This window comes from Acanthopagrus latus, chromosome 13 (assembly GCF_904848185.1).
Source record: "Acanthopagrus latus isolate v.2019 chromosome 13, fAcaLat1.1, whole genome shotgun sequence".
NCBI lineage: Eukaryota > Metazoa > Chordata > Actinopteri > Spariformes > Sparidae > Acanthopagrus > Acanthopagrus latus.
The window spans coordinates 10,758,525-10,776,783 of NC_051051.1; the positions used below are offsets into that span (position 1 = coordinate 10,758,525).

The 18,259-nt window shown below is 41.5% G+C and overlaps 1 protein-coding gene and 1 long non-coding RNA gene across 2 annotated transcripts; one reads left to right on the forward strand and one right to left on the reverse strand.

Annotated features, from left to right (window-relative positions):
* Positions 1-331: 331 nt before the first annotated feature.
* Positions 332-14,184, reverse strand: LOC119030940 (tyrosinase-like). Its single transcript, XM_037118931.1, has 5 exons — positions 13,330-14,184; positions 12,017-12,233; positions 1,489-1,636; positions 1,187-1,368; positions 332-1,088 (listed from the first exon to the last, which is right to left on the reverse strand). The coding sequence occupies exons 1-5, from the start codon at positions 14,152-14,154 to the stop codon at positions 823-825; spliced, it is 1,638 nt and encodes a 545-aa protein (XP_036974826.1). The 5' UTR covers positions 14,155-14,184; the 3' UTR covers positions 332-822.
* On the forward strand, positions 8,272-10,307 carry LOC119030942. The gene is made up of 3 exons (XR_005078474.1): positions 8,272-9,062; positions 9,870-9,980; positions 10,246-10,307. It is a non-coding gene; the product is annotated as an uncharacterized LOC119030942 (long non-coding RNA).
* Positions 14,185-18,259: the final 4,075 nt, after the last annotated feature.

Below are 18,259 nucleotides of genomic sequence, written 5' to 3' on the forward strand. Positions count from 1 at the left end.
CGGTTCAATCAAACGCCCACATAAATTCGAGAAAAGTCACCCAAGGCTTGTGTGGATTTGAAGAGGTTGTGTTTCCTCACTCTGGATGGCAGCTGGATGCATGTTTGGTATCATTTGTTCGGAATAAAAGCTGGCACACGAGTGATGCAACGTGCTGCAACGCAGGCAGAAGCGGCTTTTAAAAGGCAGTCAGCTGAAACACCACGTGAACCCCCGAGAATAAACATGACAAGTCATTGTGGAGAGGCTCCATGACAGAAACCATGAGTGTTGAACGCACCATATCTAGGTACAATCTGTCAAGTCGACACCAATTTCAGTATGTCCTATATGCACTTTTTTTTTAACTCTTTTAATACAGCTGAAATTACATCGCCATTAACAAAGATTATAGGCTCTTTACAGTTAGTCAGTTATATATCCTATATTTACAGTTAGTCAGTTATATATCTAATTCATGTTTTGATATTTAAAATTCACAAGTCTGGCTGCAGTGGCGGTTCTAGAGGGGGACCAACAGGGTCCAGTGCCCCCGTAACTCCGAGTCTGGCCCCCCCGTCACCCCCCTGACAGGGAGTCAATCAATGAAACAATGACCGATTTCTTGCAATGATTTTGTACTGAAAGGAAAGGTGGAAATAACGTGTCTCAGCAGTTTACTAATTGTAAACACTGTTTTAAGTCCCATTTATCCCTTGTCTAAAATGAGGGATTTGTCTTTTTTTTCCCCTGAGTTGTATGTGTCCCTCTGACAAAAAAGCCGGCCCCAACCTGGACCCCCTATTAAAACCGGCGTAGAACCGCCACTGTCTGGCTGTGTGTTCATATCGTCGTTTGGTAGTTACGGTGCTTTGTCTCCTCTGCATCGCTGCTCCTGATAAGTGGCTGTCTTTCCGGGAGAGCGAGTATGTTTTTCCACCTCCCCACCTGCAGCCAAGGCGACCCTCGGTATCGGCGTTTTGCAGTTAGGAAGGCGGCGGCTGCAGCCAGTGTTATAATCCCCCCGCAGAGCCCTGCAAGCAGCAACCAGGGCCACACATCCTGCAGCTCCTCCAGGTAAGGACGTAGGGATTCTGCCAGCCTCTGGTCTGGAAAAAGGGACAAGAAGGTGTTTTTTTTCTCCATAATACAAAGCAGTAATTCATGTCTGCAAAGAAAATAAAAGCTCCACCGAAACATAACTTACTAGCATTCAGCAGATATGAATATTCGTATCCCAGGTCCTTGCTGGAGATGAAGTATTCCCTATTTCTGATGAGAGGCAGGAAGGGCACCATGTGGTATTCACTGTTGTGCCCTATAGGAGCGTTAGACTCCGGATACTGTGCTGCAGATGGTCTGTGCCTCCTGAGCCACTCCTCATAGATGCTTTGACAGAGAAAGAAAACAATAAAAAAATCAATAAAAATAAGGTGAAGCTGTTGAGCACAAGAGCGATCTGAAATCCTAAAAAAAAAAAAGAAAAAAAAATGCGGAAACACGTTTCACCTGTCAACAAACGCGTGGTGGAGAAGGAATATGGGGTCGTTCGCTGAGCCCTGCACGGAAGACATGGAGCCGTTCATGTACACATGAAGGGCAGCGTGCATCCCCATACGGGAGCTGCTTCCCAACCCAGTCTGTGGGTCCCCGAATCCTGCGAGAAGAGAAGTATTTAAATCGGTGGTGAGGAAAAACAAAGATGAGACACTGTCACTCAAAATCGACCCGTCCAACAGACAAGCATTCTGTCTTCAAAAAAAAGAAAAAGGCCTCATGAGGCTCTCCTACAGAGGAAGCGTGGAAGCATGAGATATACCATCATACAACACGAAGTTTGCAGGTCCATAATGCTACACACACACAGAACATATATACAGTTGCATGTATAAATATATACATGACACAGCAGTAATGGAATGTAAGCTGAAAGATCTACTGAAGGATAAGTACAACATATCCAGGGTGTTTCCATTTCCAATTAACTTTTTACTCGATCATTTTGTATGATAAATGTTGTTAGTGGTCACAGTGCTTTGCAGATTGCACGCTGCATCAGAGGAGGAGCAGCACTATCTTAAATAACTTTTTTTTATTGCCAATCAGATTTTAAAAAAAAAAACACTGATTCCACTGGTGAGAAAATATCGATAGATCAGATACTCAGTCATGATTTCCAGATGTGAGAATGTCTTATTTCTAGTAGTTCAAAGTTCAACTGTAGTCTGAAAAAAAAAGGAAATTACAGATAACTTATCACCAGGCTCCGGTAGAACGTGTGCAGCATGGTCTCTTCCACAGAAAGGTCAGTAAAAGCCTGTGCCACTATATACCGTATGTTTCAGCTCATACAGTCAGCAGATCTTCAGATAACTGAATAATCCTTGAATGGTTTCTCCTGTGACTATCAGATAAATGAAATGCCCACCACTAAATCATCATACTACACATTTGAACATATGTATACTTTATTTCTACTTCTACTTTGATACTCAAGATATGGCTTCTGGGAACATTTAACACATACAGTATACATCCACAGAACCTGTAAAAGGGAACACGTGTATGTATTCTTGTACACCCTAAAGAACTAATTCTGGTGTGCAGTTTTTTTGTGATCTTGCGTCAGGGGAAGATGATGATAACAATGACCGTGTCCAGATCTGATGTGACCCAGGAAAACCATCAATGAGCCACGAGCCCATAAAGTTGTTTAAGGGTTCAGTTGAGCAGTCCTGTGCTGATATTCGACCCACTATTTGCAGAGAATAGATGTCTGTAACCCAGAACCAACCAACCAACCCTAAAGTTAACGCCACACTGTTTTGCTTGTGTTGCTCTTTCTTTTTCCTTGAAACGATGCTTCTCAACATGGCCGCCGTGTTGCAGCTGCGGGAATCGATAAAAGCTCATCTTACTTGATCTTACGCCGGGGGGAGGGGATCTCGGCAGATGTCACCTGAGCCTCAAGAGACAGCCGTGCACGACGCGGGCCTTTTGATTCACAGATTCACTGAATGTCATTTTCACTGCATAGTTTAAAATGTTTGTGTGTGTGTGAGTGTGTGTGTGTGTGTGTGTGTGTGTGTGTGTGTGTGTGTGTGAATTGTTAGATATGACCAGTTGCTCAGCTGCAGATCACTAATAAATAACTTAGAAATCAGCAATCATCCACAAGTTGCACTGACAAGGCATGGCATGGGTTCTCATTATATATACCCATGTTGGTGTTACTTGTCAGGGTTCTTAGAACGACTGAGATGCTATGATGCATTATTAAAACCAACTTGAGTTGTCAGACTATGAGTCTTAATCAATCTGCCTAGTATCCCCATTCTTCTGTTACATCCACACGGTGCAAATAAGCTATATGTGTAGCTATACTGCTTGAGGCCACAAACTGAAGTGAGAAGTCTTGAACAGCACAGCAGCCCACACACAGCCAGGACATACGGACAAGAGTAACACATTTAACACGGCGAGAGTGAAGAGTAGCGGTGCAGAGCTGTGTATAATTTAAGATGGAGCAGTGCAGTGTCAGCAGTGTGTGTGTGTGTGTGTGTGTGTGTGTGTGTGTGTGTTCTTGTACTTACCACATACTGAGGACCAGAATGAGTTTTTAACCAACAAAGTGAGGTCATTTTTGGGAAGTGAGGACATTTTGGCCGGTCCTCACTTTGTTTTCACTGAAATCACTTCCTAAGGTTGTAAACATGCTATACTCTGTTTCTCTCAAAAGTCCTCATTTTGGTGCAAGAATCCGTTTTTCACTCCTGATTTTCACACAGTTTTGCTCTCTGGCTCCCACTACAGGTGATTTTCTGGTACTGCACCCAAATTATTCCACAACTGCAAAGCATGTAGTCCTCTGTTATGTTGTGCTTACAGCTATAATAAATAGTTTTGTACTTGACATTTGCAATTCTTATTGTTTTTTGAAAATAATTAAATGTAGATTAATATATTTATTGAGCTTACTAGGTCCTGAGCACTGAAAGTGCATGGACCCTCTTGAAATTGCTCTGATTATCTTTCCTTCCATCTTTCTTTCTTTCTTTCTTTTCACCTTAAAGTAAGTGGCTTTTGGGAGAGACTAAAGATGCCTGTCAACTCATGAAACTTTGCACAAAATTTGATGATTGGAGAAATGTTCATTTAATATGGATTTAAGGCACAGGCATGGCAAAATGGGTGGACACTGCCCCTAAGAGAGTGAGCTTTACATGAAAATAACTTTGTTGCTAACAAATGACATAACTGGCATTAAGGATTCAGATTTAGATGTGTGGCAAACCAGCTCTCCTCAGCTTCCTCAAGAAGAGATGCTGTTGTACCTTCCCAATGACAGTAAATGTATGACAGGCCCAGAGAGTTCTTCAGTACTGTTCACCCCCAGAAATTTAAAACTGGAGACACTCTCCACTGCTTCACTACTGATTAAAACTGGGTTATGATTTTTCCACTTCCTCCTGAAGTCCAATATAATCTCCTTTGTCTTCTTGTTGTTCAACATAGATAACTGGTGGAACATCAAATTGTCAGGTTTTGCACCTCATCTCTGTGTGCCATCTTGTTGTTGTTATGGATCAAGCCTGTGATCTTCAAGTCATTTGTAGACCGAGTCCCTCTGTCCCTCACCCATCACAACCTATTCTAAATATTCTGGTGACACACTGCTATACTTGCATTCCTCAGTGATGATAACTCGTTAAGCTATCAAAATTTCCATTGCCCACTTCACACGATGATGGATGGGCAGCTATGTACAGCTGAAAAAAAACAGAGAACTGGTCATTAATACTTCCAACACACACAGCACAGTCCACCACTCCACCCTCAAATCCATCTGCATCAATAATTACTGCTGAGATTGTGGAGAGATTGATTTGAGTGCAGTGGACAAGCAGTAGTCCTAACCCCCTAACCCAAACTGGAGCTTAGCCCTAAAACACTGGGCTACAGACCTGGTTCTGACAAATGTTTGTAGAGCTCCTGGAGGGTTTTCAAGACCAGTCTGATCCATGTCCCTAGCCCCTTCAATTCCTAAGTTATGGGCCTTTATGTTTGAAAGGTCAGGAGGTCATCATGCAAAGTGAACCATGAAAACTTTTACCTCCATAACTCCTGAACCACTCAAGTAAGAAGGACACCCAGGGCACTGTTGCGTTCAGCAAAATGAGGGCTACGTGTTGTCGTGAAGTGAAAAATATGCCCTCACATTTCTGTGGAATGTGCCATCATAAGAGGTCAAAAGTTGGTCAAAGCTTGAGATTTTGTTGAAGGGCATGGGTGGTGAACTTTGATGTTTCGCAAGCAAAAGAAGGAAGCTGTTATAACTCAGCTGTACATGGTGGAATCTGCCCCAAAACTTACAGGTATGATGAGACTCCCACCCTGAAGACATCTCCATGCCAATATTCAGTTATCGTGTATTTACCTCTCCTTGTTTCAGATTCCCCCTTCCCTGCTTGTGTGTTTTTTTCCTCCTCCCTGATTGTCTTCCCCCACCCTGATTACTTTCACCTTATTACCTCGTGTGTATGTTTATAGTCCCTGTGTTTCCCGTGTCTGTTGCCAGTTTGTCTTTTGTCCATGTACCGAACTTTGCTGTCAGTCAACACTGTTACCTTGCCTACTCTGTGTCAGTTTTGCTTTGGAGTCTGCACCATCAAGTATCCCAGCCACAATGCATTCTCATAAATGAAATGAACATTGTGTGAATATTTGAATGATTTCTAAAATCAGCTAAAGGATGAAATGACGTGACCTAACAAATTGGGAAAGAAAGCCCATCTCAAACTGAGTATTTCAGTTAAATAACCCACTGTAATGAAGGAAGCTCTGTCAATCTAGTCAATTTGGTATAAAAAATGAATGAATTACATCATCGATGAATACTTGATCTGAAATAATGTGATTTATAACATATAGGGCTAAAGGATGAAGCAACGTGATGTCGTGACCAGTATGCTTGAATGCAGGTTACACAAAACAATTACTACTAAGGAAATAAGGACCTTATAATCAGCTATTTGTTATGTAACAATCTGATCAATTTTAAAATCAATCTGGAACAATTCATTATGTAAGGGGTCATTAACAGCTGTTTAACATATATGGCGTTAGCAGCAAGTGTGTGTCGCAGGATGACTTCCTTTTGCAGTGTTTCATACAGTTGAGTCCTGGCATTTATCAAATGTAAAGTCTTTTTAAAAACAACGCACTGTCAGTGGCAACTCTGCAACAAGCAAACAGGAGGTGACTTTGACATCATGCCCTGCTCTCACCATATATGAAGTGTTACACAATGTCATCAGACAAAGCATAGTTACTTGCACGAGTTTGACAGCGGGTTTATTTGCCAACTGCCAGAATACCATGACGTACATTAACTGTTATCTAGTGTGCAACAGCAGAGTTTGTGCTTGTGTTCACAGCAAGTTAGCTAATTGAAATTAACCAGAAGATCCGGATGTTATTCTCCAGTGTCTTTTCCCCCACTCCACTCCAACAGACCCAACAGAGAGTAGAGACAGACAGTTGGGGAGTTGTGGAGGACAAAGCTTTGGTAGAGGAGTCTCCCCCTCCTGAAGCTTCTCTCTGCAGCTCCCCGACTGTCAGCTCTGTCTGTGCCGGCGTCTGTCTCTCTGCTCCACTCAGCAAAGTAATAGGCTGTACTACTCTGTGATAAAAGTAACCACACAGCAAGCTTTGTTATTTGTTCAATATTTGCAGGAAAAATTATCCAAAAAGCACTGACACCACTAAAATGCTGATGAGTACTCCTGGTTGGCTTGGTGAAACTGTGACGCTCCTTATTATTCAGAACCTTAATATTCAGCCTTAATATAATTTAAATGAGTGAGTTATAAAATAATTTGTGTTCTAGAGACCAAAAACATTTTTTGTGCTAGGCTGTAAATATATTTATTTCTACTGTGAAGTTTGGCATTTTAACATGGGGGTCTATGGAAATTGAATTGCTATTGGATGCTGCTTGATTAGAACAAGATTTTTTCCTGTTTTGCTCAGCTTTGGTGAAATGAAGAAAGCCCAATAATATTGATACTGTTATCTAAAAAATAAAATAAAATAAAGTTAAAAAAGTAATTCTTCTGAGATAAATATTTGGGTCTATTTTGTACAATCTGGGCAACTTTATCTGGTTTTGGGAAAATGTGATTACATTTTATATTTATTCAAAGCCAGAGAAAAATCTAAATCCTTCTCCAGCTTTCAGGCAACTCTCTTTTACTGAGCAAGAGAAAAGGGCATGCTCTGCTCATGCTTCTCCCACCCCTCCCCCCACTTCTGGAATGTGCAAATTAAGATTCAGCCAATCAGAGCTCTCCATGAGCCCAAGTATCAAGGTGAAACTTCGGTCAGCAGCAAGACTATGCTGTCCAGCTGCACGTCATGGAGACAGTGAAACGGAGGAGAAAAACTATTACATGGAAAGACAACCAGTATTCATCATTGAAAATGCAAGCTGAATTATGCAGTAACCGAGGTAAGCCTTTTTTTTTTCCTATGTCTGGCTGTTTGCAAGTGGTGTGTTTGAGATGAAAGTGTGATTGTGGTTAACGAGTATAACTGCGTGGTTCAGCGGTGATGAAGAGAGCATGCTAGCTAGACTGTACATTAGCATAGCTGATGCGAAGCTAAGCACAAGGCTAACAGGAACTGTGAGGAAGCTACTACGTTAAGCAGTGTTAGCACAGCCAGACACAGGTCAGTTCGACACAGGTCAGTCTTCATAAAATCTGACAACTGCAATGTGGTAAAACTGATGTGCACATGAAGGCAACATGAAGCTCCGGGGCTTATGTGAGCTGTGAAACCCGGACACAGACAGCATAGGAGAGATTGAAATAGGAGCTTATAAATGACACCAAAACAGTTTTTATTCTCTACACTGTGGCGTTATTCTACAGATTTTCTCACATATAGTGCTTGGCTGGTGTTAATTTTGGACCGTGCAGGCTTTGTCCCCTGACTGGTTTATCTGCTTGGGCTTTATATGGACCAACAATTAATTAATATTGTCAGATAGTGTTATGTCATATGTTAGATTCCACTAATAAAATGCTTTTCTTTTTATGAATGGTAGGGGAAACAGTGCTTTTTAATGAATCATACTTCGTCTTTACACTATATTATTTTCAAGTCTTATCAAAGGCTGTTTTGCTTGAAAATGTAACAGTACTGGTGTATTTACTGAAATCGATTTGCTCTGTGTTAATTTTTTCAAACATAAAATTTGTGTGCACCTCCTGGAGGAGCTAAATATGTTCTGTCCCAGGCTGCAGTCTCAGCAGGGACTTACTCAATCATCACACAAAGGCTGGAAAGTTGCTGTTGTATTTTATATAATTTGTTCACATGTTGCTGGTCCCATGCTGTGCGCACGGAAGGTGTGTGTGCGAGTTACTGTGGTTACTGCATCCTGTCACTCTGACACCTTCTCCTGATTCAGTAACATGTTTTTAGGTTGGTCTGCCTCTACTAAATTCATGAACCTCAACACTCAAATCTAATGATATAATTTTAGATTTTGATTGAAACCTTAGTCTCCTTCATGATGAAATGTTTTGATGTGTTAAGCAGGCTGTTCAGTTAGTTCATACATCTACTTCTGAATATCAGAGCACAGTCTGTATCACAGTAGTCTTTGACCTGAGATAATGTCAGTTAAATGATCTGCTGTTAACACTGTGATTATTGGTTTGTGTGTGACATTTAAAGGGAAGACTGAGCACTTTGGACCCTATGGTCTTTGGTATGTTAGTATTGACTATTCACTTTGTATTTTAAGTAATTTAGCACTTTTTGTTTAATATATATATTGTAATTAACACATAATGATATGTGCTCTATTGTGAGACATATTTGTCTGTTTTGTTATTTATGGGAATTGCCACAGCAACATTGACATTTAATTTTACACCTGTAAGATTCAGTTTCTTGTTTTCCTTGAAACATTTTCATAGGTAAGGAACATGAAGCCACCTCAGCCAAGGGTTCAAGAGGAGTCAAAGTGAGCCAGACATCATTTTCAGACAGACAACTAGAAGAAAATAATGGTAAGTAATACATATATTATTTAAAAAACCTATTTGAATGTACAGTAGTTCAGCTTGAGCATTCATGACTCTCTCTTAGCAACTTTCAGGGTAATTCAGCAGTTTTTATTGTTTAACTCTGATGTTACTCAGTTACTCAGTTACTGTTCAGCTTAGCAGTTTGCTAAGTGATTTGATAGCTTGTAGAGGATTATAGTGTTTATTACTTATTACTTGTAATCAGACCACATATTGGGCAAATAATGACATGCAGCTGCATTACAGGCAAAAGAAGAACCACATCTAGGTTATTCTCAATACATACAGTACCTTCAGTAATGCAGACTACTGTGATACAGAAGTATCAAAAAAATTTCTCCAATCAGAAGTATTTCGCGTGGCATCCTATAGCCTAGGTCTCCACTGCTATTCTTCATGTTAAGTGGGCAAGAAAATGTAGTCATTCAAAATCATAAGTGCAAGTGGACTAATAGTAGATGTCTCTATACTCATATCTGTTTTACTTATTGCCTGAGAGTCACTAAATATATTGCTGAAATGTTTGATTCTTATGATGGTGTTGTAACCAGCTCACAATGGATCAAATCATGTGCTCAAACTGATTGTAGATGCCCTGGCATTGTGAAAACTAGATGCAAAGAGCACACCACACCAGTTTTCAGGTCTTTCCTCTGACATCCAGTCAGATGTGCAATTAAATGTGATGTTTTCATTAATGCCCACCAGTCATTAAATGGTCTGGGCCCTAAATATATTGCTGACATGCTGATTGTAGATGTCTGTCTATTACCATCTGCTGTCTTACAGGTGGAGATCTGCCAAGTCCGACCCCTACAAGTTCCCTTGTTGAGCACCGACAGGAAGCTGTAACTACACGAAGACATAATGATGCTGGTGATGAGGGTTTTGATGATGAGGGTAAGTGATGGCATTGTGAACACTAGACAGAAAAAGCACATTACACCAGTTATCAGTTCTTTACTCTGAAATTCAGTCAGATGTGCAATCAAATTTAATGTTTAAGTTATTGCCTAGAAGTCGTTAAATGGTCTGGGCCCTAAATATATTGCTGAAATGTTTGATGCTTATGATGGTGTTGTAACCAGCTCACAATGGATCAAATCATGTGCTTAAACTTACTGTATATGTCTCTGAGTCTGTACTAACGTGTGCTGTCTTACAGATGGAAGTTCTACTGTTGAGTACCGATGGGAAGCTGTGACTACACGAGGACATGATGATGATGAGGAGGAGGAGGAGGAGGAGGAGGAGGAGGAGGAGGAGGAGGAGAGTGATGATGAAGAGTGTGATTGCTGCTGCTGTTAAAACTGGTAATTCTCTAAAAGCAAGAATTTTCTTTTGAGCCTCAGAACAACCTCAAAATTTGAAGAGATGAAGACGTGGTAAAGACAATATCAACCATGATAAGAGATTAGTTAAAGATTGAATGTCACAATTATTACATGAAAGTTAGACATTTTAGGTATAATCTAAAATTATGATAAAAGTGAGAGGAGATCAGACTTTTATATTCATGAATTAAAAATATCAATTGGCTTAATATATTTTATTGGTTGTCTTTCCATGTATCCGCTTCTAACAAACAGAGGAGATATTCCCACTCTTGATAGCTGCTTAATTACTTATGTTCTTCACTGTATGAATCAACTACCTCCTATGAGCTTTGTTGAAATCTCTGCTGAAATTTTGTAGCCCTTTCATTTTGACATAATTACACTTATAAATAATGCATATGTCTCAGTAACCCATGTACAGTAAGAATTCTGTTCTTCATTCACTAATGGAGACAAGGAGGTAGGGATCAAACAGTGACTATTTCTCCAACTTATTTAGAGAAGATACATGTTGGATTGATCACAGAGGCTTTTTATTACCTGAGCTCAGCTATTAGCTATAATTTCTTTAAAATAGGCCTGCTGGTTTATTTTGCTTTGCTTTGCAAATTAGCACTTACATATGTTGTGTAATTTTGTTTTAATGAAGGATGATTTTAAAATGGTAAACATATCCAGCAGTTAACTCTGTGTTCCGATTTCTAGGTGCTTCAAAAGTGCACAGAAAGAGACCCTGTTCTGCTGAGGAGAGAACTGCTGTCAAGCGGAGGATGACAGTTTGTAGCTCTCAGGAAAGTACCAGCAAAAGATGACTGCCTGCTCTGCATTGGTAAAGAGTCTCCTATATTTAACACCAGAATATGGGTAGAAAAAGGAGTCTGTTATTCATAAAGTTACCTAGTGTTAAGGGATATGATGCAGATCTGTTCACTAAGAACCACGCTGCTGGCTACAAGTTGCCAATGTTGAAATGTTGTATCGAGTTGGCAGTATTATGTTTCTGTTGTTTCTCTGAGAACAACTGACAATTTATGCAATGTTTGCAATAAAATGTACAATTATGTGGGGCCTTGCTGATTTGTCTTTTTTTTTTCCATGAATTTCAGCAATCAAATATCAAAAATAAACCCAATTTAAAAATTCGCTTAATGACAGTAAATTTATAACGAACGAAACTGGCTATTGAGGATTACATTTTCTAAAATTAAGCATTTCATAATTTCATAAGGTAAGAACAGAGTATTATACCATGGAATTATGCCAAACCTGTCCTCAGTAGGCCTAGAGTAAGCATATCTCAGTTAATAATCCCAGTGAAATACTGTAAAACAATAATCTCACAAACTAAGTTTCTGGTCCCCACTTTGGTGGTTAAAATCTTTTTTCTGAAACTTTGTCTTTCACAAAATCTAAGGTGGTGTATAGGTTAAGGGTGCCCTCTACTGTCAAGAAATGCTATTTTTATGTTGGTCTGTAGCGTGGAAGTGCCGGTCCTCGCTTTGTGAGTCTTTTTCACCGGACCTCACTATGCAGCAAGTACAAGAATGTGTGTGTGTGTGTGTGTGTGTGTGTGTGTGTTGGCGGTCAAGCTTATCTGACCTTCCAGAGTGTTCCTGAAGCTCATGTTGGCACTGCGGTCCATGGCCCCGGTGTCGTAGTCCGCCAGACTGAGAGTGAACTCCACCTCTGCCGAGGTTGGCAACCGCTCAACCACGTCACGATTGTGGTTCCCGGGGTTACGGGTCAGGGGGCCCTCGCGCCGGGCATCACACAGCACGCCTCTGCCGCTGTAGTCCTCCGCCCGGGAGCACAGCACCTGTTGATGGAGACGGAGCGGGGGTAACATATTGCAATGAAGCGCATGAGAGCATCCGCAGTAAATCCAGGAGCCGGACGGTTATCGGCTTCAGCGAGTTTGATAACGGGGCCGCAGTTAGGTTTGCTGTGTTGTGTTTAATTACCGTCAGTGTAAATCTCAACCGAAGCAGGCTGAGATGAAGCACGCAGGCGTTTTTCAAACCCGGATCAACAGATGATTCTGCTCAAGTGAAGGCGCAAAATGTCAAACACCATGTTTATCCATTTTTTCCCTTACAAATGAGCATCGATATTAATTTGACATTTACTTTTTTTCTTTTCTTTTTTTTTTTTTTTTTACACATTTGCATGATTTTTTTTAAAGGACAAGTTCAACCCAAAATGAGGATTCTGTCATTATCTACTCACCCTCATGCCTGGGAATTCATGGGAGGTTTCTGGGTCTACCTTTCCATCCGCATGAGGGTGAGTGATGACTGGATTTTCTTAAATATGCATACATGTGTAAATATCATAAGCAACAGGCAGGTGGTGGAGCACTCAAGCACTGTTAGGTACAAATCTGAGGAACTCATTTTTTTTTTTTTCTCATGCCGCTTTCTGCTTCTACTCCATGACTTTTTCAGAATTGCACACTTATCTGACAGCTTTTGTTCAAATTACTTTGCAAATTAAACACAAATTATGTCAAGTCAGTACAATATTATGTCAGCTATTTTTAAATTCATTTTCCTTCTCACATTTGAGGTTTTGCCACTTTAATCACTTTTATTTTTTATATAATTATCAGGCTTTGGCAGCAGGTTTGAAAAAACAAGCATCGCGAAGGTGTCACTTTGGACAAAACCAAACAATCAATAAGTTGAGGGAGAAAATAATCAGCAGATTGATAGATCACGAAATGAATAATCAGCTGCAGTCCAACAAATAAATAGTTCCAAATGAGCAAAATCCTGATTTAACATTAATGCAGGAGTAATAATAATCGAATTATGTGAACAGGGGATCTTCTTTTATGTACTGGGTGCTGTTTGGGTGCATCATACTTTTTGGCGACCTCTCTGCAAGAACCTGGAGGACTTGAGTGTGCTTACCCTCCAGGAAGAGAAGACCGAGCCGGGACTGAGGAGGCTGGGATCCTGGGGGCTCCGGTCCCCCATCAGATCGTCCGTGCACACGTCACAGCCCCGGGCATCCCTCCAGTCCCAGTACGGGATGGTGAAGCTCATGTCTCCGGTCAGCTTCCGGATCTCGTGCTCCCAGTGCAGCAGGTAGACGCGGTGCCAGGGGAGGAACGCCGGCGCCCAGTGCGCAAAGTCCACATCGGTCCACACGTTCCCGGGGCCGCCTAGCAGCGCCTCCCTGGACACGTAGTAGTGCATCCACACGAACACGTCGTACGTGGACACGTCGGCGAACATCGGGTTGGAGCCGTTCTCCATCTCCCGGTAGGTGCCCGTGGCCACGACGTAGTCCCTGCTGATGGTCTGCTTGGCCAGGTTCAGGTAGGACACGAGTCTGATCCTCTCGGCCCTGGACAGGTGGAACACGTTCCTCCTCAGAGACTCTCTCCTCTCGTTACAGTTCGCTCCGAAGTAGCCGAACTTACAGTCCTGACAGCTGAAGCCCATGAAGTTCCCTGCGCACCGGCACGTCCGGTTGTAGAACACCAAGGGCCACTTCTCCCTGTCGTCCAGGCCGGAGAAGGGGTACTGCGGCCCGTCAGGCTGGTCCGGCACCTCCACATCCTGGCAGAAGCCCCGGCCCGAGCTGGCTCCGCAGGCCGAGCCGTCTCCTTCCCACGGCGGACAGCACTCCTTGGTGCGCAAGGCCTCCCGGGTGGCGCACAGACGTGGGAACTGCTGAACGCTGGGATCCAAACATAACATGAAACTTATGACGGCTACCAGGGGCCACATTACCGCAAAGTTTCGGAGGCTCCAAGCGCCGAGGTATGAGACGAGTCCACAGAGTAGGAAAGCCCATGTGATGCATTTATTCACAGGCTAAAATTCTTCAGGGCTTTTTTTTCTCTCTCTCTCTCTCTAAGGCTGGCACCCCCCTTCCTCACCCTCCTCCTCTTTGTTGAGCCAGTCACATGCCGCTTAACCTCAGGGTCACATCATGGGAGGGGGGCCTTATTCGAGCAAATGCACACATCTTAACATTGCAGCAGCCCAACTCTTTCTAGAAAAGAACGGGAAAAAATGAAGGCACAAAATTCACTGTGGCATTTGTGCAATGGGATTTCCAGCATCTGTGCTGCTCAGCGAGGAATGAAAGTGTCCCTTACAGGTGTGCTGTGTAGTTTAGGGGAAGACATTGTAAAGAGAATGGAGAGGACAAGAGGGAAACATCTTCACTGATGAGGTATTTTGAGGGAATAAACTGAAGAAGCTAAGCTTTTATTTACTTACTTGTTTATCTTTCTTCTTTTTCAGCTTGTTTATTTAATTATGACGACATAGGTTGTCAAGTAACTGTCACTAAGGCAGCATTATTACCTATTTCAGCTTGTAAAAATGAACTTTCTGACTTTGAATTTCTTTTCCTAAAGTACGTAGTGCTCCTTTAAAGTCATACACATGAGAACCGAGGAACCACATGGAGACCACATTATGTTGTCACAATGATTTCACAGTGATTTTCTGCTGGGAATGTTGTGTTGTTTCCTTAAACAGGCGCATAACTCATGATCGTTTCCCACAAACACACAGGCACACACACACACACACACACACACACAATACCACGAACAAAGTCAACAGTTATCCCGTCATTATTGGATGGAAATCACCATGCAAATACTACCACAGACAGAGAGAGAAATAAAGAGGATAGAGAGAGTGTGTATGTATGTAAAAAGTCTCGTGTTGGTGTATTTTGATGTATGATCAGTGTAATTTTATGTTTCTTTTAAGTTTCTGCCTCCCCTCAACTTGTGGCATGTGAATGTTGTGGAAAAATCTACTGATCTAAAAAAAATAGAGTGCTAAAGCAAGCATTAACAGCTACCGGGGGCCAGAGCTAGCTGGTTAACATTGCTGACTTCAGTAGATATCTCTGCAGCACAATACACAGAAATAATAGTGTCAAAAATGTTATTTCTTCTAATTCTGTTGATTATATTACCTAGTTTTTTAAAATGTGTTCAATAAAAATGATTGCCTATTGCACCTTTAAACGTCACACACACTATTGTCGGGTATGAACGAATGAAAAATAAGCTCCTGTCAAAATGTATTATTGCTTATATACATGCAAAAGAGTATGCTGATTGCATGATTCACAAAACTATCTCAACTCTCACATTTGGATTTTGGGTGATACGACTGTTTGTGGTCCACATGACCACACAGGACAGTATGTCTACGACGTCATAACCTACAGTGTGAACTCAAACAAAGGATTTACTGAGTGCAAACTGAGGAGCAAAGCACAATAAAAAAGCCAGTACTTTGCCCCCAGGCAAAGAGTATGCGCATATGCTTTCAGACAAAGCTTTCTCACAAGAAAACTTAAATGTCTTTTGATATTTCTCAGTACTGCCGGCTCACATGGCTCCCAACACCTGAGACAAACCTCTGAGTACCCGGAGCTTTAGTCAGAAGGACAAAGACTCTGAGGACTAAATGTGTTTGCATGTGATATTCACATGTTTTTAAAAAGTCAATCTATTGTAAAATGTGTATCATTTGTCTATGCAAGCAGACGAGTCTCCACCAGAGGGCGCCATGTGACTGCTTCCACCATCATTCTGAATAAATGACAGTTCACCTCCTCCTTCTCTTCTTCTCTCTGTCTCCCCAGGCAACTAACAAACCACAATTTTGCAGGCTGGAATTAATGAATTTGGCTCCTATAATGAAACCCCACGCAGAACAATTCTACTTGACCTCCATTCGATGAGACTTTCTGAACAACTTCTGAAAAAGATCTTTTTTTTGTTTTGTTTAGGGGACATGCGTCACACATCTTACCCTGCAAAACATTCACACAAAACATCCTCGCTTGTGCTACCTGAGACTTGATGAATGATGTTTGGAAGCTGCTAAACACCCTGATTCTCTATTCGTCTTACAGCCGAAACCATTCAGGATGGATCCTCTGTCTTAGATTAACTATACTCAGACAGCACAGATCAACATGCTTGCTCTTGTTCTTAGCTGTGATGTAAGTTAAAGCAGAATATTTCACCTAATAAACTTAACTCATTAATTTCCTGACCTGTTCTTAAAAGGTCAGTCCACCAAATGCGCACATCGTAGTGTGTTTACAGGTCTTGGTTATGCATCGCATATGTGAGGAAGCTGCATGTAATTGAAGAAATTGCCTCCTGTAATGTCGAAGTTGCCTTGTGGGAAATGCAGGCGCCCAAAATAACACTGTTGGACAGTTTAAAAGGGAACTGATCAAAATCAATGCAGCAGAACCAGAGATTTCTGGCACCTTACCCATGGCCCACAATGCAACTTTGCCGCTGAGTGACATCAATGGAGGCGATTCATGAGATCACATGCAGCTTCTTCCGGAGCCCCAGAGGGCTTTATGCTACTTTCTTCACACATGCAGTTGTACCACCCAACATCTGTAAACACACACTAATGTGTAAAATTGGTGGAGTAACCCTCAAATGTAATAACCTCAATAGTAAGTGGATTGACTCACTGATGATGATTCTTATGTTCAGATTCAGTTATTCCTTTTTGTAGTTTACCCTGCATTTACCCTGCATATGAAGCCTATCATCACAAAGCAGAAAAAAAAACAATGACATAATCACGTTTGAGATGTTTAAGAGTTTTACGTTACAAATGTGAGAAATGTGTCTAATCTCACAATTTACCTCAGATTGATGTTTTCACTTGAGAACACTTGTTTGTTTATTTGTTCTTTTTACATTTAAAGGTGCAATATGTACACATTTTAGTTGAAAATTAACTACAATTATGAACAGAAAATGACAGTTGTGACTTTATGACGTCTGTGTGTTGTGTTACAGAGACATCTACTGAAGTCAGCGTGTTAACCAGCTGTCCCAGACCCGCACTGGTCGAAAGCAAAACTCGCCCGCTGCTCTCAGTTCACAGTTTTGAACCACTAGCTGCAGCTAACCGAGCTAGCAGTCACTCTGCTCCCAGGTAAAATATATTTATAGGTGTAAAATGTACACATTTTAGTTGAAAAATTAAAAAAAAAAACAAACAAACAAACAAATTAACAAAAACATTTTAAAAAACAAAAATTAACAAACAATTGCAACAGAATGTTCTGAAATAACAGTTTTTGGCTTCATGATGTCTTTGCGTTGTGTTACAGAGCTGTCTGCTGAAGGTAGCATGCTAACCAGCTAGCCCCGGCCCACCTGGTACTCCAGGTTAGCAGTTTCGAACTGCTAGCTGTACGGCTAACTGAGCTAGCGGTCACTCTGCCCCCTGGTTGTGTGGCGTGTGGATTCGACAGAGAACCAGCTCTTACACATTGCACCTTTAAATGACTTTGATTTTCCTTTTTTAAAATGGCTTTAATAAAAGAAACACAAGGCAGCAGACGAGAAAAATGATCTTGGGGCTAAGAGAAGGAAGCAGTCGCAGTAGAGGCACGTTTAAGGATCATTTAACGTGCTTGGAAGAACCAGAACCACGTCTCTTTTAATACAGAGAGCGCAATAACACTTTTAAATGAAAAGCCAGGAGGCACGGAGCCCAGCGGATTATACAGTCATTACTTTTACATTTATCACGTTTAAAGTGGAAACTAAAATGTGCCACGAGCCTCAAACTTTCCAATTAAATGATGTCGGATTTAATCATGGATTAATTGATCGCCGCCACAGGTCGAGGAGTCGGCGCCTCCGCCGCCGCTCTCCGCAAACGAACGCCACTTCACGCGTTCGCATCCTTTACTACTTTCCTTTTACATTTGTTTACTTCTCCCTTGGCTCATCTCCCGCAGCTCTCCACAGTTTCCACAGTAGCAGTTTAGTCACTGTTGATGCTCCATGCCTTCCACTGTGTTTTTTTT